Source organism: Phaenicophaeus curvirostris, chromosome W (assembly GCF_032191515.1).
Source record: "Phaenicophaeus curvirostris isolate KB17595 chromosome W, BPBGC_Pcur_1.0, whole genome shotgun sequence".
Taxonomy (NCBI): Eukaryota; Metazoa; Chordata; class Aves; order Cuculiformes; family Cuculidae; genus Phaenicophaeus; species Phaenicophaeus curvirostris.
This window is the reverse complement of record NC_091430.1, coordinates 4,158,403-4,182,695: the sequence shown is the minus strand read 5'-3', so window position 1 is coordinate 4,182,695 and position 24,293 is coordinate 4,158,403. Positions and strand designations below refer to the sequence as shown.

The 24,293-nt window shown below is 42.4% G+C and overlaps 1 protein-coding gene across 1 annotated transcript in view; it reads left to right on the top strand.

Moving 5' to 3' along the window:
* LOC138732922 (amyloid-beta A4 precursor protein-binding family A member 1-like) overlaps positions 1-16,009 on the top strand; it is a 32,145-nt gene extending 16,136 nt beyond the window's left edge. Inside the window, exons 6-12 of the mRNA XM_069879703.1 lie at positions 1,698-1,784; positions 2,435-2,620; positions 11,416-11,595; positions 11,707-11,919; positions 14,678-14,797; positions 15,436-15,576; positions 15,938-16,009. Coding sequence (XP_069735804.1) covers positions 1,698-1,784; positions 2,435-2,620; positions 11,416-11,595; positions 11,707-11,919; positions 14,678-14,797; positions 15,436-15,576; positions 15,938-16,009 — 999 coding nt within the window. The remainder of the gene's footprint in view (positions 1-1,697; positions 1,785-2,434; positions 2,621-11,415; positions 11,596-11,706; positions 11,920-14,677; positions 14,798-15,435; positions 15,577-15,937) is intronic.
* Positions 16,010-24,293: the final 8,284 nt, after the last annotated feature.

Below are 24,293 nucleotides of genomic sequence, written 5' to 3'. Positions count from 1 at the left end.
CCAGATTGTACCCATGGCCCCTTGTCCTGTCACTGGGCACCATTGAAAAGAGTCTGGCACCATCTTCTTGGCACCTGGCCTTTAGATATTTATAAGCACTGATAAGATCCCCTCTCAGTTTTCTCTTCTCCAGGCTCTCCTTGATCAAGGGACAGTCTTCCTTTCTCTAGACTTTCTCTCTTTCCTCCAGGGTCTGGGATTCCTGAGGGCCGGCCTTAGCAGTAAAGACTGAAGCAAAGAAGGCATTCAGTAGCTCCGCCTTCTCTGTATCCTCCATCACGAGGGCACCCACCTCATTCAGCAGCGAGCCTACGTTTTACCCAGTCTTCCTTTTGCTACTGATGTACTTGAAGAAGCCTTTCTTGTTGTCTTTGCCATCCTTTGCAGATTTAATTCCAAGTGGGCCTTAGCCCTCCTCGTTGCATCCCTGCATACTCTGACAGCGTTCCTATATTCCTCCCAAGTGACCAGTCTCTTTTTCCACATTGCATAAACTTCCTTTTTCCATTTGAGTTTTTCTAGAAGCTCCTTGCTCATCCATGCAGGTCTCCTGCCTCTTATGCTTGATTTCTTACTCCTAGGGATGCATCGATTCTGAGCTTGGAGGAAGAGGTGCTTGAAGATTACCCAGATCTCTTGGACCCCCCCCCCACCTTCTAGAGCCCTCACCCATGGGATTCCTCCAAGTAGGTCTTTGAAGAGGCTTAAGTTAGCTCTCCTAAAATGTAGGGTTGTAATCCTGCTTATTGCCCTGCTTCTCCCATGCAGGATCCTGAACTCCACCAACTCATGGTCACTGCAGCCAAGGCTGCCCCCAACTTTCACATCCCCAACCAGACCTCCTTTGTTTGTTATTACAAGGTCTAGCAGCACTCCTCTTCTCGTTGGCTCCTCAACCTCCTGTGTCAGAAAGTTATCATCCATGCTCTGCAGGAATCTCTTGGACTGCGTGTGGTTAGCTGTGTTGTCTTTCCAGCAGATATCTGGGTGGTTGACGTCCCCCATGAGAACCAGGGCCTGTGATTGTGAGGCTACTTCCAGCTGTCTGTAGAAGGCCTCATTGACTTCCTCTTCCTGATCAGATGGCCTGTAGCAGACACCCACAACAATGTCACCCTTATTAGCCTGCCCCTTAATTCTTACCCATAAGCTCTCAACTCATTCCTCATCCACTCCTAGGCAGAGCTCGATACATTCCAGTTGCTCCTTCACATAAAGAGCACCTCCACCACCTCTCCTTTCTGGCCCGTCTTTTCTAAAAAGTGCAAGTTCTTAAACAGTTATCAGATTTTTTTATAGGCACTTAAAATTGTGAACATTTGCTTTTTATTCACAAAGGTACAGATTCTGGAGGGAGTTAGCCTACTAACAGTATGTTGCATGACTGTGAAGACACTCTTGCCAGAATTGTACTATAAATTATTTAAAACTGCACCTGTGGCACACGATTCCATTATTCTGAGAAGTCACTGTTGTTAAGCCCCTGTATGGGCAGGGAGGTCAGAGTGATTTTCATGGGATTAAAAAGTTCACAAATTACATCTAACCCACTTTCATATCTAATACAGGATTTCCATATCTTTTTATTTATTTTTAGCTTCTGGAATATCGAAATTTGGACTCTGTCTTGTTTGTAATCTAATATAATTGTTAAGGGTCTTACATAATGCTATTGATTCTATTCCATTTATTTGCAGGCTCCAGAAGGTGAATCTCAGTCTGTGACTGAAGTGGACCTCTTCATTTCTACACAGAGAATAAAAGTATTGAATGCAGACACACAGGTATGGACAAAGAAACATCTTTGCCAGGTCAGGCCTTGTCGGTGTTATAATAATAGTCCTTAGAAACAGAACTTCATCTACCTGCCAAAATCTGACTTTCAGGGAACTCTTATAGTTCCCTCCAAGACTTCCTGGACAGAAATCTATGCTCAAGAACCATGTCATTCATAGAATTAATCACAGTTGTCTGACTGATTTGGCAGGTATGCTAATTGCAGTCAGTCCAAAAGACAAGAAGCTTTGTTCACATTATACAGCATTCTAGTCAGCCTAGTACGATAATATGACAAGTACCAATTGTCCTCGGACAAGCCTAAAGTTCTGATAACTAATTTGAAGTCCTTGGTCCTCAGCATGTTTTATGTGATACCGAAGATACCAAAGATACCGAAGTCTTTGTGTTCTTTTCCACATTAACTTTCATTTTCAAACTATGCTTTTTTTTTGGTTTCTTTTCTTTTTTTTTTTTTTTGAAAGTGAGACTGTTGGTTCTTCTTGGCACCTCCTTTCAAACAGGAGATTTTTTTTGCTTTTTGTAAACATTTACTTAATAAAGGTGTCATGCTGCCAATAATTTTTCTACAAAACACCAAAAGTACAATAAGAATTTGCTTAAAACAGTGTCTCATATCATTTTTTCTATCCTCCAGGAAACCATGATGGATCATATTCTGAGGACCATTTCTTACATTGCGGATATAGGGAATATAGTTGTTCTGATGGCTCGTAGACGAATGCCACGATCAAATTCCCGGGACAATGTGGAAACATCTCACCCCTCCCAAGATGGAAAAAGGCAATACAAAATGATTTGCCACGTCTTTGAGTCTGAGGATGTAAGGATTTTTTTAATCTTGCGATTTTTCTAGGAGGTAAAGCGTGAGCACATCTTGACAAGCTTGAAAGTCTATAGCCATTGGTGCTGTTTGGCTTGTTTTGTTAATTTGTTTGTTAATTACATAAAAATATTTCATCAAAGTAGAAGAACTTGCTTTCTCTTTGCATGATGGAACCTTGTGTTTTACTTGCAAAGACAGTATTTATAGAACTTCCTGGTTTTCAAGTAAATTTAATACTTTCCTAGAGTCAGTGAGGGTCAGATTCTAAAATAACACTGTTGCCATAGGTTACATATGCCAGCTCAGGTTCTGTGAGAGTGAGCATCCATCAAAGCAGCTTATTTTCATAGGGAGCTTCCATTCCCTTGTGCTGCCACAAGGTTTGCTATATACCGTAAAGTGGTGTTTTGGGCTTTTTTTTGTTTGTTTAGGTTTCCTTTTGATATGATGATGGAGTTCAGGAGTAGCTGAAATTATTCCCTTCCCCCTAAAAAAGCCCAATCAATAATGCTGATAATTACGATAGAGGGTCCTTTGTAATTATAGAGTCTCTTTATAATTCCTTGGTTGCTGTTTAAATCAGGAGATGATCATCTTCCCCTTCATTGTTATCAATTTGGGGCAAATGCCCTCTCAGACAGTTCTAAGTGTTCCATTCACACCAACTGTTGCACTCACCCACCGTGGTGAGCTGACCCTGGCTGCCAGGTGCTGACCAACCTGCTCTCTCGCTCTTCCTCCTCAGCGGGGCAGGGGGAGAATATAAGACGAAAACCTTGTGGGTTGAGATAAAAAGCTAAAGTGAAGAAAAGCAAAGGTCACACACATAGGCAAAGCAAAGCAAAAAGATTTATTCTCTACTTCCCATCAGCAAGTGATGTCCAGCCACTTCCTGGGAAGTAGGGCCTCAGTGTGTGTAGCGATTGCTTTGGAAGGCATACACCTGAATAACGAATGTCCTCCCTCCTCCTTTCTCTCAGGTCTCCTTGTTGAGCACAATGTCATATGGTATGGAACAGCCCTTTGGTCAGTTTGGGTCAGCTGTCCTGGCTGTGTCCCCTGCCAACCACTTGCCCACTCCCAGCCTACTGGCCTTTGGGGTCAGGGAGAGTTGGAGAGACAGCCTTGATGCTGTGGGAGCACTGCTCAGCAGTAGCCAAAACACTGCTGTGTTATCAACATCATTCTGGCTACAAATACAAAGCACAGCATTGTGAGGGCTGCTGTGGGGAAATTTAACTCCGTCCCAGCCAGACCAAATACACTCACTCCCACTAGCATCTTATCATCTGTTCTTACCCAGGCCATTTTACTAAGTATGAGTGCACAAGCACCCCTGTAGAAGGCTGAGTTGTCTGTTATCAAACCTGATGTCCTGTCCTCAGTAATTAAAACCCAAATATTTTGAAAAAGAAATATCAAGAAACTTGTTAATTTTATGTAGCTTTTTAAAAAAAAAACGAACAAAACAAACTAAACTAAATAAGCAAGGGGTAAAATAATACACAAATGCATTAAAATTAACTTAGGAGACAGAGTTGTCAGTCTTATAATCACGTTAGTCCCAAATAAAAATGATCTCACACAGTGCTATCTAATTGACAAGACAGCAAATCTCATTTTTTGCTCAGCTCTCCAAATAACAGGATATTATGTCTCCATGGTGACCACCATGTTTAAGCTGATCAGATGGTTCATACAGAGGGAGAGGAATCACTCCCATGTGAAAATCAATTCTTAGACTACAGCAGTTATGCCAGTTAAGGCATCCTGCCTGAATTACAGATGGTGAGGAAATAGCCTATTTCTAAATCCCATGCCTTGCACCTCACTTAAACTTCACTAATGCCTTAAATGCCTTCAAAAATATTGGTAAGGGCTTCCAGATGGGAAAGTTTCCTTTAAGAAGTGTCTGTTTTTATGCATTTGGGAACCTATTCTGAAGGCACCATGTTCATATAAATCTGTGGTTGCAGGTACATATGCAGCCTACTGCTGGGATTCTCAGCGGTTTTGCTTTACCTTTTAAAGATAGTTCTCTACAAAACCAAATTTGACATAAAACCTTAAAGACTGATTTTTATGCAAAATAGCACATAAGAGACTTTTCTTGTAATGCCCTTCATGAAAATGGTATGCAAATAGAGAGATTAGACTATGATTTTTGTTGGTTTGGGATGTTTTGGGTTTTGTTTGAATTTTTTTAGGGGGAAGGACGCAATGGTTCCTTTTCTTTCAGAATATGATAGCATTCCTGGATCTATTTCTCAATATTTTCTTGGCTATTCAAAATGTATGCTTCCATTAGAGGACTGTTGTCATTACCTTGTGTGGTTTGGTCAGATGATTTCATATTTGTGTCGGACATGATCCTTCCCGTGCCAGAAAATATTATCCTGGAAAGTACAACATGTCTGTAGGTCTAAAAAAAAGCATTGATTACTAAATAGTCTGAATATATTCTGAGGATTTTTCAGGACATGAGCATTCCTCGGTCATAGAGTAGTTCAAAAATAGATTATAAACATTCTAAAAAATGCAAATGAGTAGGAATAAAGACATGGTGGGATGGATACTATGATTGGAGTGCTGGAATGAAGGCATGAAGGCTCTTTAGGAAGGACAGACAGGGGTGATGAAGAGGTGTTGCCCTTTATGTCAATGACCAGATGGAGTGCATGGAGCTCCACCTGGGGATGGATGAGGACCCAACTGAGAGCTTAAAGGTCAGGATTAAAGGGAAGGCGGGTGACATTATAGTGGGGGTCTGCTACAGGCCACGGGACCAGGAAGAGTGAGCAGATGAGACCCTTTATGGACAGATAGGTGCAGCCTTGCATTCCCATGCCCTGGTCCTCATGGGGGACTTCAACCACCCCGATATTTGTTGGAGCATAAACAGGGCATAAGCAATCCAGGAGGTTCCTGGAATGCGTTGATGATAACTTCTTTCTCCAAGTGATAGAAGAGCTGACGAAGACAGGTGCAATGCTGGACCTTGTTCTCATCAACAAGGAAGGGCTGGTGGGGAATGTGAAGCTCAGGGAAGCTCAAGATCCTTAGGATAGCAAGGAGGGTGCAACAGCAAGCTCGCTGTTCTGGACTTGAAGAGAGCAGACTTCGGCCTCTTCAGGGATCTGCTTGGTAGAACACCATGGGATAAAGCCCTGGAGGGGAGAGAGGCCCAAGAAACTAGTTAATATGCAAGGATCACCCCCTCCAAGCTCAGGAGCGATGCATCACATCAAAGAGGAAGGCAGGTATAAACGCCAGGAGGCCTGCATGGATGAACAAGGAAATCCTGGACAAATTTTAACTCAAAAAAGAAGCCTGCAGGGGGTGAAAGCAAGGGAGACCAGGGAGAATGCAGGCCCTCTGCGGAAGGAAACAGGAGACCTTATTGCCCAGGATAAAGAATCGTAGAACCATAGAATCACTAGGCTGGAAAAGACCCACCGGATCATCGAGTCCAACCATTCCTAGCAAACACTAAACCATGTCCCTGAGCATCTCATCCACCCAGCTTTTAAATACCCCACGGATGGTGACTCAACCACCTCCCTGGGCAGCCTGTTCCAGTGCCAAATGACCCTTTCTGTGACAATTTTTTTTCTGATGTCCAGCCTGAACCTCCCCTGGTGGAGCTTGAGGCCGTTCCCCCTTGTCTTGTCCCCTGTCACTTGGGAGAAGAGGACAGCACTCTCCTCTCTACAACTTCCTTTTAGGTAGTTGTAGAGAGCAATGAGGTCTCCCCGCAGCCTCCTCTTCTCCAGGCTAAACAACCCCAGATCCCTCAGCCGCTCCTCATAAGGCTCGTTCTCCAGCCCCGTCGCTCTTCTCTGGACATGCTCCAGAGCCTCAGCATCCTTCTTGTAGCGAGGGGCCCAGAAATGAACACAGGATTCGAGGTGCAGTCTCACCAGTGCCGAGTACAGGGGCAGAATGACCTCCCTCGACCGGCTGGTCATGCCCCATTTCTGATACAAGCCAAGATGCCCTTGGCCTTCTTGGCCACCTGGGCACACTGCTGGCTCATGTTCAGTCAGCTGTCAACCAACACCCCCAGGTCTTTCTCCTCCAGGCAGCTTTCCAGCCAGACTTCTCCTAGTCTGTAGCACCGCATAGGGTTGTTGTGCCCCAAGTGCAGGACCCATCATTTGGCCTTGCTCAACCTCATGCCATTGGTCTCAGCCCAGCGGTCCATCCTGTTCAGATCCCTTTGAAGAGCCTCCCTACCCTCCATCAGATTCACGCTTCCACCCAGCTTAGTGTCGTCCGCAAACTTGCTAAGGGTGCACTCAATGCCTTCATCCAGGTCATTGATAAAGACATTGAACAGGGCTGGACCCAGTAAAGACCCCCCCGGGGAACCCCACTTGTAATTGGCCTCCAGATAGATTTAACGCCATTTACCACCAATCTCTGGGCCCGGCCATCCAACTAGTTTTCCACCCAGGAGAGTGTGCGCCTGTCCAGGCCAGAGGCTGACAGTTTCCGAAGCACAATGCTGTGAGAAACTGTGTCAAAGGCTTGACTGAAGTCCAGGAAAACTACATCCATAGCCTTTCCCTCATCCAGTAGTCGAGTCACTTTATCATAGAAGGCGATCAGGTTTGTTTGGCAAGACCTGCCTTTCGTGAATCCGTGTTGACTGGGCCTGATCACCCGGTTCTCTTGCATGTGCTTCATGATAGCACTCAAGATCACCTGTTCCATGACTTTCCCTGGCACTGGGGTCAGACTGACAGGCCTGGAGTGCCCTGGAACCTCCCTGCGACCCTTCTTGTAGATGGGCACGACATCAGCCAGCCTCCAGTACAGTGGGACTTCCCCAGTCTTCCAGGACCCCTGGAAGATGATGGAAAGGGGTTTGGCAAGCACATCCGCCAGCTCCTTTAATACTCTTGGGTGGATCCCATCCGGCCCCATAGACTTGTGGGTGTCTAGCTGGGTAAGCAAGTCTCTAATTGCCTCCTCTTGGATCATGGGAGCCTCATTCGGCTCCTCTAACTCCTGGGTTTGTACACAGAGGAAACAACTTTCTTTACAGTTAAAGACTGAGGTAAAGAAGGCATTAAGTACCCCAGCCTTGTCCTCATCCCCTGTCACTGTTGTCCCTTTGCATCCAATAAGGACTGAATATTGTCCCTGATCCTCGTTTTATTGTTCATGTATTTATAGAGAGATTTTTTGTTATCTTTCACAGACTTTGCCAATCTGATTTCTAGTTGGGCCTTAGCCCTCCGGATTTTTTCCCTGCACTATCTCACTTCCCTCCTGTAGTCCACCCAAGACGCCTGTCCCTTCCTCCAAAGCTCATAAACATTTCTCTTCTTTTTGATATCTCTCAAGATCTCCCTTCTCAACCAAGCTGGATTTTTCCCCCGCTGGGTCTTTTTCCAGAACAAGGGCATGGCTTTCTCCTGAGCTGCTAGGATTTCCTTCTTGAAGAGCTCCCAGCCCTCGTGGGCTCCCTTGCCCTTAAGGACTGTCTCCCATGGGACTTTGCCAACAAGCCTTCTGAACTTTGGGGACAGGACAAGAGGGAATGGCCTCAAGCTCCGCCAGGGGAGGTTTAGGCTAGACGTTAGGAAAAAATTCTTTACAGAAAGGGTCATTGGGCACTGGAACAGGCTGCCCAGGGAGGTGGTTGAGTCACCTTCCCTGGAGGTGTTTAAGGCACGGGTGGACGAGGTGCTGGGGGATATGGTTTAGTGTTTGCTAGGAACGGTTGGACTCGGTGATCCGGTGGGTCTCTTCCAACCTGGTTATTCTGTGATTCTGTGAACAGTCCAAAGTCTGCCCTCTGGAAGTTTAGTGCTACTGACCTGCTAACCACCCTTTTCAGCTCACCTAGAACTGAAAACACTATCATCTCGTGATTACTTTGTCCTAGGCGTCCTCCTACTGCCAAATCCCCCACATGGCCTTCTCTGTTCACAAACAGCAGACCCAGGAGGGCACCTTCCCTTGTCGGTTCACTCACCAGCTGTGCGAGGAAGTTGTCTTCCACGCACTCCAGGAACCTCCTGGACTGCTTCCTTTCTGCTGTATTGTACTTCCAGCAGATATCTGGAAGATTGAAGTCTTCCACGAGAACAAGAGGCATTGATCTAGAGAGTATCCCCAGCTGTTTATAGAAGAGCTCATCAGCTGCTTCTTTTTGGCTGGGTGGTCTGTAACAGATTCCCATCACAAAATCTGACTTCTTTTGGGCTTCTCCCATTTTTACCCACAGGCACTCGATCTCCTCATTGCCACAATGCATTTCAACGGTATCCAAGTCCTCTCTTACATAGAGGGCTACCCCGCCTCCTCTCCTACCCTTCCTGTCCCGCCTGAAGGGTTTGTACCCCACCATAGCTGCACTCCAGTTACATGAGTCATCCCATCACGTTTCTGTGATGGCAACGACATCATAGCCTCCTTGCCCTATGACAGCTTCCATCTCCACCTTCTTATTACCCATGCTGCGTGCATTGGTGTAAATGCACTTCAGCTGGGCTGGCGAACCTAAATGACGCCATACGGTGTCTCCTGTGCCTTCTGATCATTTTTGGGGCCCTACTCTAGATCTGCTCTAATAGATCCATGTTTGTCTTATACTGAGGTCTCCAGAGCTGGAAGCAGGACTCCAGATGGGGTCAAACCAGAGCAAAGTAGGAGAATGACCTCCCTTGACCTGTTGGCCACACTTCATTTGATGCAACCCTTGATACAGTTGGCCTTCTGGGTTGCAAGTGCACATTGCCGGCTCATGTCCATTTTTTCATCCACCACTATAGAAACATCGAATCATCGAATCATCGAATTATAGAATATTTAGAGTTGGAAGGGACCTTAAAGATCATCTAGTTCCAACCCCCCTGCCATGAGCAGGGACATCCACTAGATCAGGCTGCCCAAGGCCCCATCCAACCTGGCCTTGAACACCTCCAGGGATGGGGCAGCCACAACTTCCCCTGGGCAACCTGTTCCAGTGTCTCACCACTCTCATGGTGAACAAATTCTTCCTAATGTCTAGTTTAAATCTGCCCCTCTCCAGTTTATACCCATTGCCCCTAGTCCTATCACTAGAAGCCTTTGTAAACAGTCCCTCCCCAGCTTTCCTGTAGGTCCCCTTTCAGGTACTGGAAGGTCGCTATAACATCTCCCTCGGAGCCATCTCTTCTCCAGGCTGAACAAGCCCAACTCTCTCAGCCTGTCCTCGTATGGGAAGTGCTCCAGCCCTCGGATCATCTTTGTAGCCCTCCTCTGGAGCCATTCCAACAGTTCCAAATCCTTCTTATGTTGGGGATTCCAGAACTGGACACAGTACTCCAGATGTGGTCTCACAAGAGAGGAGTAGAGGGGCAGAATCCCCTCCATCGACCTGCTGGCCACGCTTCTTTTGATGCAGCCCAGGATACGGTTCGTCTTCTTGGCTGCGAGTGCACATTGCCAGCTCATGTTGAGCTTCTCACCAAATAGTACCCCCAAGTCCTTCTCTGCAGGGCTTCTCTCAATCATATCATCCCCCATCCTGTATTGAAATTGGGGATTGCCTGAACCCAGGTGAAGGACCTTGCACTTGGCCTGGTTGAACCTCATGAGGTTCTCACAGGCCCACTTATCCAGCTTGTCCAGGTCCCTCTGGATGACATCCTGTCCTTCTGGTGTGGCAACTGCACCACTCAACTTATTGTCATATGCAAACTTGATGAGGATGCACTCGATCTCGCTGTCTGTGTCATTGATGAAGATATTAAACAGAACTGGTCCCAGTACAGACCCCCTGAGGGACACCACTTGTCACGGATCTCCATCTGGACTTTGAGCCATTGACCTCTACTCTCTGAATACGACCATCCAACCAGTTTCTTATCCACCTAACAGTCCACCCATCAAACCCATCTCTCTCTAATTTAGAGAGAAGGATGTTGTGGGGGACCGTGTCAAAGGCTTTACAGAAGCCCAGGTAGATGCCATCCATTGCTTTTCCCGTGTTCACTGATGTGATCACCCCATCAGAGAAAGCCACTAGGTTTGTCAGGCAGGACTTGCCCTTGGTGAAACCATGCTGGCTGTCTCGAATCACCCCTGTGTTTTGAATTTCCTTAAGGATGGAGACTCCAAACCTCTCATGGTTTAGTGCTTGATAGGAATGGTTGGACTCGATGATCCGGTGGGTCTCTTCCAACCTGGTTATTCTATGATTCTATGATTCTCTCTGGACTACGTGTTCTGGTGTTCAATCCCACCCTCACAGTAAAAAAGTGTGTTCTTGGATTTAAGTGGAATTTTCTGTGCTTCCATTTGTGCCCATTGCCTCTTGTCCTGTCTCTGGGCACTACTGAAAAGAGCCTGGCTCCATCTTCTTTACACACTCCCATCAGGTATTTATACGTATCTGTAAGATTACCCTGATTCATCTCTTCTCTCAGTCTCTCCACATATGTCAGGTGTTCCAGTCCCTGGTGAGAGCTCAAATTTTTCCCCTGTAGTCTCAATTTGAAGTCATGCAATGCGTATGCCTCTATGTTAGCAGTAATTAGCTGTGAAAGGAAGGCTTTACTTGTGATTCTTATCTGTAGTTATTCATTCAGCTGGGTTTACTACATGGATGACAATGTTGATGTTCTGGTTTGCTTTTGTAATTACTACTTTAGGTTCATTAAAAAAAATAATTATTACAGTTCCGTAACTTGTAGACATTAACCATTTTGCAGCATGTTTATAACAGAGAAAATGTCAGTGAATGAAACCATCAGAATGTTTGATGTTATTCTTTTCTTCTTTGGATATTACTACAGGCACAGCTGATTGCACAGTCTATAGGTCAAGCATTTAGCATGGCCTACCAGAAATTTCTAAGGGCAAATGGAATCAATCCGGAAGACCTAAGCCAGAAGGAATATAGTGACTTGCTCAATACCCAGGACATGTACAATGATGACTTGATTCATTTTTCCAAATCTGAAAACTGCAAAGATGTATGTGTCTGCATGTGTTTGTTTATATGGAAACATATGGGAGGGTGGGATCATCAGTTTCATAGATGAGAATAAAGCTTTTGTTTGAAACTTTTGTTTGTTATGATTCAGGTTTACATTGAAAAGCAAAAGGGAGAAATTCTAGGTGTAGTGATTGTGGAATCTGGCTGGGGATCCATTTTGCCTACAGTTATCATAGCCAACATGATGCATGGAGGACCAGCAGAGAAGTCTGGGAAACTAAATATAGGGGACCAGATCATGTCAATTAATGCGACCAGTTTGGTTGGCTTACCATTCTCAACATGCCAGAGCATTATAAAGGTACAGAGAATATTCCTGAATATTACGTGTTTTAAAACCTTTATTGGAGTAGTGGGAGAGCAAAAAGTATAGAACTATTTGTTGTTTGTTAATTCTGTTCTTGTGCATTTTATAACAGTTTCCTTTTGATGACCTTAAAGTAGAGGGCAAATTCTGTTTTACCTATTTTCTGAGCCCTAAGAAAGGAGCTATGCATTTAGCTGCTTAGACCTGGGCACGGTGCAGGACTTCGGACCCCAAGGGATTATTTGGATCCAAAAGGAAGATGTCTGTTACTGTCTGGAGGCACCTAAACTTCACAGAACAGTCTGAGACATAGGTGCCTAAAATCTGCATTGGTGCAATTTCAGCCATTTAAATGATTCTTGTGATCTGCTTCCCAGAGAGCTAAGTAATTTTTTTAAAAGCTTGTTTTTTTAAAACATATATTAACATTTTTGCACACTTTGAATTTAAAAGAAAAATTAAGCCTATTTTCTGTAGAAACAACTTGAGTGTATTGGAAAGTATAATGTTTCTTTGAACTTGGCTAAATGGTGGGATTTTTTAATTTGAAGAACTTTAATTGACATGGGACCATGCAAAAAAGCAAGCAAGTCAACTGTAAATGAAGAGCCTATGGGGCAGATGCAACATACAAGACAACTGGTATTTAAACTTCAAAGCTTCAGGAGGAGGAAAGATGCAGCCTTTGAGAATGCTGGAAGTTCAGCTAAATTGTCTTCTGGGTTACAGTCACTCACCACAGAACTGCTGCATATTGTAGCGTGTAGGCCTGCAATGTAATGCTATATATGACTATAGAAATCCTTTCATGTCCCTGATGGGTAGTGGTGTTCTGCAGTAAAAAAATGGGGTTTTTTAGTAATTCACAAAATAAGTATGTCTTTGTTGCCCATGGATTCCTTTCTTAATGCTTGAACAAAAAAATTGCTATAAAGATCTGATATTCTGGTTTCTGAAAATGTAAATGCTATGCACTAACAAGTAATAGATATTTACGTGTCTAAGACCAACCATTCTGGATTTAAAGAATTCAAATGGTATCTTGTGAATGCAGTATATTAAAACAACACTCTTTTTTTTTTTCTGAAGCAGAAAATAAACCTTAACTATCTCTTCGCCATACTTGTTTTCTATCCCATATCAGTTTTATTTCTAAAACTGATGTATGCTTTTCTCATACAGATGGGCTTCTGCTGTGATGCATGAAGAATCTTCTGTACTTTCTCAGAATGAAAACATTCAGAGAACTAGCTTTGCTGCCTCTTGCCTTTAGAGGCCTTTCTACTTCTTATTCATAAATACATGAAGCTATTGCCAGAGGAACTGCTAGCCATTTATCTTTCTGTTAAGAAGGTAGTCGATGCATCTAGAGTTGTTTATGTAACATTTTTTGATAACACTAATGAACTCCCAAATAAAACATCAATCTCCCAAGTATCTATTCCAATGTTACAGAGATATGCTAAGATTGCAAACTTTTTTTAGTATGCTATAAGGACTTCTATGAAAAAGATAAGCATTTACAAACTGACGGATCTAGGAAGGAACTTTCCATATGTGATGGTTATTCCCTTATTGTATTATGCCACTTATGTCTTTCTCAGAAGCATCTGATGCTAGACTACTATCAGAAACAGATTCGGGGACTGTGTAGCTGTCATACCCAGGCATTTAGAAACATTGACTTTTCATCCCAGCAGAATGTCAGTCTCAAGTTAGTACCAAGTCTAGAGTTAGGCTCAACAAAACCAGCAGCAATCAAATGCCTGTCGACACATCAGTATGTTACCTTAGGTGTAATAGGAGTTATTTTTCTGAATGAAAACTTAATCCTGTTGAAGTCAGTGACAGGCAACCCACTGTTTTCACTGGAACACCTATTTCACTGTGCGTGTGAAAGAAATTCAAAAGCAGGTGTTGGAATTGATAAACGTTAACATGATTGAAGGTTGAAGCTACCATACTCTCTACATAGCATCTATTTCCCACATAGGTTCTGTTTATTGAAGACTAAATGTGTGTAAATATAACATTTAAGTATGTTGTGTGTTCAGTTTTATATGTTGTATAAAAAAGTAATCTAACATTGGAGTTGGATTTATTTACAAGAAGCAGCTCTGAATGCTTGAGTATATGTGTAATGGACAGACTCTATAAGTGTCTCCACTTTTATGTTTGGGTTTTCCTTCTTTATTTAGTTCTTCTGATAGCAAAGATTTAATGATGAATGTGATGAATACAGTTTAGAAGGGAAGGGTAATGTAAATGTGAGTATTGCTTATACAAGGACTTGATGTTTACATTGCAGAATTGAATATAACTGCACCAGGAATGTAATTTATTTGTATCGATCTGTCTTAGCTGCATATTTTAAATTTAATTTCCCAGCCAGAATGTTTGGCAGTTTTCTGGTCAACTGCATAGACCTGCTTTTTATTTCCTTTGCTCCCTTTAGAATCATAATTTGTGTTCTCAAATGAAGAAATTGCTAACAGGAAGCTAGATTTCTTAAAGCAACCACATCAGCTTCTGGACTAGAAGAGGTTTATACTGCATCATTCAATTCCCTGAGCGTCCTGTTGCTTGTATCTGGTATTCAGGAATCCTGATTCATAATGATACCTTCAAAGAACTGCTTATTCAGGACTATTCCCATGTTAACATTCTAAGTATTGGTTTTCCTAATGCTCATGTTAAATTGTTTCACTCCATCTTTGTCAGCATTTTTCATGGTGCTCGTTATTTTTTGCAGGGTTTGAAAAACCAAGCCCAAGTTAAACTGAATGTAGTTAGATGTCCTCCGGTAACCACAGTCTTGATCAGGCGACCTGACCTCAGATACCAGTTAGGCTTCAGTGTACAGAATGGGATTGTAAGTAGCTTCCAGGCCTTTTGGTGATGCTTTTGCATATGTTAAAGTTTACGTATGTAATAAATTGTATTTTTTCTCTCACTGCAGCAGGGGCTCAGTATGCATTTTAAGTCTATGATATAAAAGCTGACCTGGTCAAAGTTATTTATCTGACTTTCTTTCCCAGTCACAAGTAGGAAAAAAACCCTTTATTTCATAGCTTTAGAATCAGTCAGAGGAGTAAAAAAACTGGTTTAGGTTAAAGAAACAAAAGTGTATGGAGAAGGCTGCTTTCAGTCTATCATTTGTCTCTGACCAAATCATTGTATATGGTCTCAAAAGAAAGCCTGTTTGATTCTCTCTTAATGCAAAGCTTATGCACTTTGAACTTTTTGTAAACTATGGTTCTATACACGCTCTTAAATTTTCAAATCATGAAGTAAAAAGTATAATATGGATAGCTTTTGATGGATGGTTTCTTTTGCTTTTGGAAGAGAATGCGTAATGTTTGATTGTTAATAAATGGTACTTTGAATCAGCGATTCACTACATTTTAGACTTTGTTGCAAACACATCTGTTTAAATACTGAATTATCTTTTGTGATCAAAAGCCTCTGTTCCATATGAAAATTGTGATAATTTTGTCCTTTCCTTTCCAGATCTGTAGCCTTATGAGAGGAGGTATAGCAGAGCGAGGAGGAGTGCGAGTTGGCCATTGTATCATTGAAATCAACGGGCAAAGTGTTGTAGCAGCACCTCATGAGAAAATTGTTCACATTCTCTCAAATTCTGTTGGTGAGGTAGGAGCAAGCAGTGTGTCTAAAGAGTATTGCATATTTCATCATCATTGCCTCTTTTGGATTGTTACTGTTCAAAGGTAAATACTAGAAGTGAAAGTGAGAACCACCAAGATTTTTCTTATTATTGAAGTGCCCACAACTTTAAATAAAATTGAGATGGTTGGTAGATACTCAACACCTTAGAGAATCGTTTTCCCCTAAATCTTAGTATGGATATGAAAGTTCTAAGGCTTTCCTTTTCCCTTCTATCCTATGTTACCTCAGCTAGTTTCTTTCCTAGCGCTCCCCAGACTATTAACACTCATGGTTTTGATAGCATGCCTAATAGGAGTATTGCTTAACATGTCTTATTACCTCCTAGATTCATATGAAGACCATGCCAGCTGCTATGTACAGACTGCTGACTGCGCAAGAGCAACCAGTTTATATCTAAGGCTGACACTTCACCTTCAAAACATGCATGAAGGATAGTTTTCCTCATTACTGCTTCTGTTTCTAGTGCTGCATTTGTGTCTGCAGATAACATTTCTCTCTCCCCGACATTTGCTGCGTATAGAGGGGGAGGGAAAATACAGCCATGAGACTTTTTGGTTGCATCTCTATACAATTAAAACTTTATGCAACTCCATGCACCGAGTAAATAGCAGCAGTAGCAGTGTCCATGGGAAGATTCACAAAAAGACTTACTTGCCTATGAAGAATGAATAACTGATGCTATCATAAAACCCTTTGTTCAAATGCACAACCTTTAATTTCTGTTCTTCAGGACAGTAGAACCTCAAAAGATGCTCTGTGAGTTGATAAGAGACAATGCAGTTTTGATGTTTCAGGAAATAATTCAGATGTGCTTTTTACAGCTGGGTCACCCAGGTTTCTAATTTTTAAAATATTTATTTTTCAAATGCAATGTGTCTTTTAAATGAGGGGAGAGAGAAGTGATCTCTAAATATCCAGCAAGAGTAATATTGAGGGACTCTGCTGAGAAGTTATACATTCTCAGCTCTTAATTACAGATTTGGTGCACACAACTGTGCTTGTGTATACTGACATTTTTAAATTGTGCTTGATATTTATGAAGCTTGAAAATAATAGGTCTGCACACTTCTAAGTAATTTTGTTACACTGAGACAGTTTAAAAGTATTTTTTGTTGAAAGACATCTAGTTTTATTGACATTTTTCTTTAGACATCGATAAATGGGAGAATTAAAGGTAAGGTGGGAATAAATATTTATTTTGTTATCTAAGTTAATCTGTGATTTTTTTTCCATATGAAGCTTAGAGGATGTGTGAATACTATATAGATTTGTATAAAGAAAACAAGTAGAGATGTATGAAATGCAGGATTTGACTGCATATATCAGGACCAAAGGGGGAAAAAAGTAAAAGAATGCTAGAAGTTGATGGCTCTTTTTCTTCAAGAAGAAAACATTCCATTTTGTGTAGCTGCATTCTGTCCATACTGCATGCTGCTGTTTATGCTAAATTTGAACCATGTATTTAGACCAGGCTGATGCCTTGAATTTTCGTAAAGCAACACTTTCTGCCATGTCTTATTGTGATATAAAGGCTCAGTGCGATTAAAACAAGACCAGAAGATATATGGGGGGAAAAAAATAACCCATCCTTTTGACTTGAAAATAGTGTGATGTTTATAGCCATTAGTTTCTCAATTACTGTGGAATGGACTGTGAAGTGCATTGTGTTTGGAGACTAGTAATGATACCTAGACTTTATTCTAGAGACTTCATGGATGTGTGTGTACACATGCACACTTCTGTTGGTGAGAGCCATGAAAACTCTGGGTTTATCAAAGCACTTGATTTCCATCTGTGGTAAGAGGTTTATTGTTGCCTTTCAGAAACCACGGACATATGGGCTGAAGAGAGAGAGAGAAAGAGAGAAAATAAGCTTTATATTTCAATGAGCAGTAAGGGAGATAATGAAACGGAGCATAAGCTATTATAGTAAGTGAATACATTTTAGTTTGAAAGTAGTTTACAGTGACTTGATTTCCTGCAGTTCTTGTTGTTGCATAATTTAATCTCAATCTCTGAAATATCTGATTTGCAAGCAAATGGTATTAATATTCCAGGTTAGTATTTACCTCTGCTATCAGACTGATGTAAATAGACTGTGAATGACGTGTGATTAGAGTTTTTAATTGTAGACACCTGGCTTACAGAGACAATTTGAAATTTTTCATAATTTCTTATAAATATAGTAATCTATCTAAATATGACATACAACCATATGCTATTTAGTACGTTATATACAGTTCAGCCTTTCCATAAGTTGCCTGAGGACACTCAGAAGTCTTGAAGACAGTTATCACACTCCTGATTCCTGCTGTGCTTTACACCCTCAGCTTCACTTGTTATTGTGATTCTGTCAAACTCATGTTGAGAGGTCTTCCCATTGACTTCAGTGGGAGATGAAGAAGGCCTAAGCACATGAAAAATTGAATCATCGAATACAAGGCTGTTTTCCTGCAATCAAGCTTACACTTAGTTATAAGCACCTGAGCACCTAACCTGTTGACTTCATGGTGAACAGATGCTTAAAGCTAAGCATATGGATGCTAGTAAGATTGGAGCCTAGTGAAGAATCTTCATTGCTCCAATAAATTGTAATAAGTCTATAAGATTTTTGCTCTGGGAAGTTTCCAGTGTGCACTCCTGATAAATCTTGTAAACAATCCCACCATTTTAGTTTGCAAAAGTAGTGTGTTGCAGGAAAAAAGAGCTCAAAAGGAAGCAATTTTCTATAGTAGTGCAGTAGTTTATTAGATTAGATGTGTGAATTCTCCATGGATTCATGAGGATAAAAGGCCATTTTACATTCTTTCTTCTGTAAAACAACTGAAATTTTTTTCCCTCTTCACTATTTCATATATTCTTATTAATGCTTCAATGTTTACATTAAGGATGAAACATCCTTTATATTTTGTTTTGAATCTTCTTTTGATTTTTCATTTTTATTAGCAAGTTTACCCCCTTGTTTTGAATCTTGTTTTGATCTGAGATTTGGTTGGAATTTCCATATTGAGTTTTTGTGTTTTTTCCTTAATTTTCTAAATTAAATCACTTTCTGAAGATGGTAATGTGCATGAGATCTCTTGTACGTATTTTGTGCAGTGCCTAGACTCTCTTGTATTATTGTTCTGTAAAAAGGTTGAATAGGAAGTATTATAAAGTACTGGGAAAAGTATAGCATTGTATTTGTAACAATATTGTCCTTTGTAAACACTGAACTTGGTACTCTCTTTCTTTATATATATAAATGAGCCTAGAATGTGAGCCCGCACATCTGAATGTAATTTCTCTGGTGTTTTTTGATCGCAAGTCTTTGACCCTTTCTCTGTAATGGAGCTGCAATGGTTTCATTTGGGGCTGGGGGGGCAGGGAGTTTTGGTTGAGGGGGAGTTGCCATCTATTTTGTTGTGATATATTTACTGTGCTACATTATTTTATTTGGCAGAGAACTAATGGCTATAAGAATTGCAACAATAAAATACAGAACAAAAATGCCTCAGACAAGGCTGAGAGTTTGTTGATCTTAATTTAGGAAGCGGCTTGCCAAAAATGAATGAATATATGCTGTTAGAGCATTCTGCTAGAACGAGTCCAGAGGAGGGTGTGGAAATAAAGCTAAATGTGGGCAGAAATGGGAACCTTTAAAATTTTCTGAATACTCCCCCACCATAGACTGAGTACAATACAGTTTTTCTTTAAAAGTGAAGCCAGTGGAGATGCAGCACACACAGATGCAGCACACTTTTTATCAGAAAGGCCCTGTGAAGTGGGAGATAGGACATTTGGAGACAGATATAGCCAGCCCCCGCTATCATCAAGGAGCACGGTACAAATGCCCAATTATTTTCCAAGAAGATGAACTGCAGCTGCTGCTCTGATGATCCCGCTCTCCAGTTGACCTGTACTCATTATAACATCATTGTAATATCATTATAATACTAAACCACACCTCCACACCCCTCCACCTCTCCTTCCTTGCTTATCCCTTCTAGAAGAGTTTGTAGCCATCCATTGCAGCACTCCAGTTGTGCGAGTCATCCCACCATGTTTCTGTGATTGCAACTATATCATAGTTTTCCTGCTGCACAGTGGCTTCTAACTCCTCCTGTTGTTACCCATGCTGCATGCATTGGTGTAGAGACACTTCACTTGGACTATTGATCCCACCACCTTTTGGGGCAAAGAAGTCCTGATTCTTACGTGACTGTTCTCAGGCACTTCCATGATTTCTAACACATCAACAACCCTTGCATCTTTGCTGCTGCATGGATCTCCATTCCCTTCCCCTACCTCCACTGTGGTAGACCAAAGGACCTCACTAGCACACCGTCCCTCAAACACTGGTGTGCCACCCCCATGCTTATCTTCAGCAAGTCTTTTTTTTCCTTTCCCCCTTCAAATCTAGTTTAATGCTCTTTCAATGAGCCCTGCTAACTCTTGTGCAAAGATCCTTTTCCTCCTTTGAGACAGGCATACTCCATCTGTCACCAGCAGGCCTGGCGTAGACCAAACCATGATCAAAAAAATCCCAAAATTCTGCCAGTGAACCCATCTCAGAGCCAGGTATTGGCCTGCTGGTTCTTCCTGTTTCTTCCCAGAAGAATTATTTCAATAGTTCATGTTTTTTGCAATTCAGTAAGGAAAAAGTTTACCTAAGTAATAAATTGATTGATGGTTTTTTTTTTAATAAGTAATTCTGTTCCACCTCTGCTGGAATAATTACCCTATCCATTCAAAACAAATTTAAATGGTGTGATGGGAAAGACGGAGTAAACAGCAATCCAGAGTGATCTGGATACAAAGGTTTATTTAAGATCAAGCAATATTAGAATTTTTAACCCTACTTCATTATTTCACAGATCCCCCAGGCCCCACATTATGTTCACTAGATCTCAATTTCCCATCTCCTCAGAGGGATTGCAGTTGGTCTGGGAAGGTTGGGCTGAAGGCCATGTTAGTTCCTGCTGTGCAGCTGCTCCCATTTACCATTTTTGGGTGTTACCAGCCAAGGTCTCTGGGCCTCCTTCAGCATTCATTTCCACGCATCTCCCCGGTCTTTACAATCTTCCCTGACTTCCACGATCTTCACTTTCTCTCTGTGCCTCCTTTGTTCTGAAACCACTTCTTTTCTAGAACCCATCTTCTCTACAATGTCTTCTTTCTGGGTCCCTAAGCCCCCACTTTTCCCATTCTACAATAAATAGTTATGTGTAGAAGCATAATGTATTCAGCCTCCTAATTGGTGGTTCTGTCTCATAGGACTTTATTAACTGGAGGATTTTATCAGTTGCGGCTAGCAAGTAACAGGCTTGCCCTTGAAAATTAAAAGTTCAATTTCAAACATTCACATTCATCCTCTCTGACACACATGTACACCCTCCCCAATTATCTGCCACCTGGCAGCATTCACAATGTAAGCTACTTTTTTCACCTATAATATAAGGTAAGCAAATAATTGAATAAATTCTCTTTTTTCTCCTCTCATTCCCCCATTAGCTGAAGGTTTACCTACTTTTTGAATTCTATGCATGCTAACATGGGAAAAAAAGAATGATTTAATTCAGATTGGTCCTAGTCTACTGGGGTGCCAGCAATAAACTCTGATTTTATCAGATTTTCCAAGCACTAAATATGCCACATCTTTACTTACAACTCAAGGGCCATTCATATTATGTCAATACATCCATGCTCCAACAATCTTAATAGTCCTAGCTGTCTTTATCAGGCATGAAAAATAAAATACCCATTCTAACCCAGATTAAGCATTTTATTTTATTTTTCATAAGGCAAAATGCACAAAAAAATTGTGTGTATGGGCGGGGGGAGGGGGGAAGAACATAGACAGGCATGCACACACACCAGTTGACACAGAGACTCTGTCAGGGAATAGCAAGGGCCAGCTGCTCGCTAAGGGATATGGAGGCCAGGAACATAGCACAATAAGACAGCATATGGCTGTAGTTGACCTAGAGACTGGTAGTCCTCTGATATAGCTCAGAGCAGAAACGGGACTCTTGGGCCCATGGGCAAAAGGAGTGGGTAGAGGCCACAGGTGAGGCTGGTCAGGACCTTTAAGGTCTGTTAGTGCTCTCAGAGCCCTGCCAGACAGAGACATATGCACAGAAGCACGCGTAGACAGACACGTGCATGCACATGCACACACACACACAGACACACACGATCTAATAAATGCAAACACACGCACACACTAATACACTCTCATGTAGCTCCCTCTGCTATTACCTTTAAGTGCTGGAGCACTAAAATATTCGAGCTGCTGATTAGGCTGTGGCCCAAGGTTTGGCTTATTGAACAGGATGTGGAAAACCACTGTCCATGACTAGAGAAATTGCTGGGCGTGACAAGTAACAGAGTGAGAAGCTGCCAAATGTTACAGGCAGTGCCATGAGGGATGGCCGGATTGCACTGCTGCTTAAGGGAAAACTACATGAGACTTCACAGACACCTGACAGGGAGCACTGGGGGCCTTTGGGGGGGGGTGGGGTGGTGGAACCTTGCAAGGTCAACAATGCCTGGGTAACTGTAGCATTGGAGAGAGTCCAGAGAAGAGCGACGAAGGCAATGAGGGGGCTGGAGAACATGTCTCATGAAGAGCGGCTGAGAGAGCTGGGGTTGTTTAGCCTGGAGAAGAGGAGGCTGAGGGGAGACCTCATTGCTCTCTACAACTACCTGAAAGGAGGTTGTGGAGAGGAGGGTGCTGGCTTCTTCTCCCAGGTGACAGGGGACAGGACAAGAGGGAATGGCCTCAAGCTCCGCCAGGGGAGGTTTAGGCTGGACATTAGGAAAAAATTTTCACGGAAAGGGTCATTGGGCACTGGAACAGGCTGCCCAGGGAGGTGGTTGAGTCACCTTCCCTGAAGGTGTTTAAGGCACGGGTGGACGAGGTGCTGAGGGATATGGTTTAGTGTTTGGTAGGAACGGTTGGACTCGATGATCCGGTGGGTCTCTTCCAACCTGGTGATTCTATGATGCTATGATTCTATGATATAAGTCTGAGAGTGTCTAGGGACTGGTATCAGAAATGCCAAAGTTGGGTACAGATGTAGCAAAATGGACCAGTGGGGGAAAACCAATTAGAGGTGGGTTGTTTATTTGGGAGGAGACCAGGACGGAGAATGGGAGGGATCAAAGTAGATGGGAGGGAAAAGTACAAGCATGGGAAGATGGAGAAAGAGGGGGATAGAAGAGGCTGCTCGCATGCAAGCAAGCTGCCAGTCAGTACACTTGTTTGACTGAGCCTTGTGCTTGATCATTACAGTCTGTCCTGTCTCCTTTTTCATAGAATCACTAGGTTGGAAAGGACCCATTGGGTCATTGAGTCCAACCATTCCCATCGGTCACTAAACCATACCCCTCAGCACCTCACCCACCCATCTTTTAAACATCTCCAGGGAAGGTGATTCAACCACCTCCCTGGACAGCTTGTTCCAGTGCCCAATGACCTTTTCCGTGAAATATTTTTTCCTGATTTTTCTTAATTCATTTTTCTGTGCACTCTGTCCTATGTGAGTGCTGCAAGATCTAGGTGCCAGCAACTGGAGAAGGGGCCACAAGACACAGGGCCTATAGGTCTAGGTGACCAGCAACTGGAGGAATCAGGGTGCATTTCCATTTCCCTAATGAATATTAATACTCTGTGTGTGTGTGTGTGTGTAATTTGCTAGCAAATATCAACCTGGACTAGCTGTCAAGTAGGAGACCTGCTTCTGGAAAGACTCAAGGTGTGGGTGGGGGGCCCCAAGTCTTGACTTGGATACTATAAAGACAGAATGTGTGTAAATATTCAAGGGATCTATGAATGTGGGTGCACTTGTGACTCTGCAGAGCGAGGGTCTATATTTTTACCCGTAAACTTCAGTCCTCATCTGCCAGAGAGGAGGAACAGTACTGGGCTGTCTGTATTCATGTTTATGTGGGTGTTGGTGTTTATGTGAATGCTGGTAAAGGCAGCGCTCTGTCTGTGGTAGTCTGTGGCTGGCTGTGTTAGTGTCCTGTGTGTGTATTTGTGTATCTCCCTCTAATACATGCTCAGCCTCTCTTCTGGCCAGATCTGCAAATGGAAGCAGAGCTGCATCAATCGGCCTGAGACATAAAGACCTCACAATTCTGCATATATGGGGCTGAGCTTCAGTGGCTGAGAAGAATGAAATCCCAGGTCCCTGAGTCTGCTGGATTTGGCAGCTCACAGACAATCCTTAACAGTCAGCTTCCTAGATTTCCAGCTATTTGATACTCACAAATGTCTCCCCCTCCAAAAAAACCCCTAAACTTATCACATGAATAATTTCTTCAAAATGAACTGTAACAATCAACCTATCAGCCTACAATAGGTATGTCCCTAAAAAGCCTCTCAGGTAAAGAAGCTGAAGAGTTAAAATATGCATGTTTTTTTGGGCAAGTATTTCTTACTGATTACTGTGACTACTTTGTCAGCAAAACCTTAATTTACATATTTCATAAAGGTCTCAGAACCCTGCAAATGGTTAGAATAAAACTTTATAAAATGATATGGACATAGTAGACCAGGAACTGTTGTTATCAGCAGTTTAAGTGTAGAGGTCTAATCCAAAGTTTTTATATTGCAGATATAATGTAGTATCTTAACTCAATAAACATCTCCAACAGGATGGAGATTGCAAGAGTGACTACTTGGAGCCATTTTG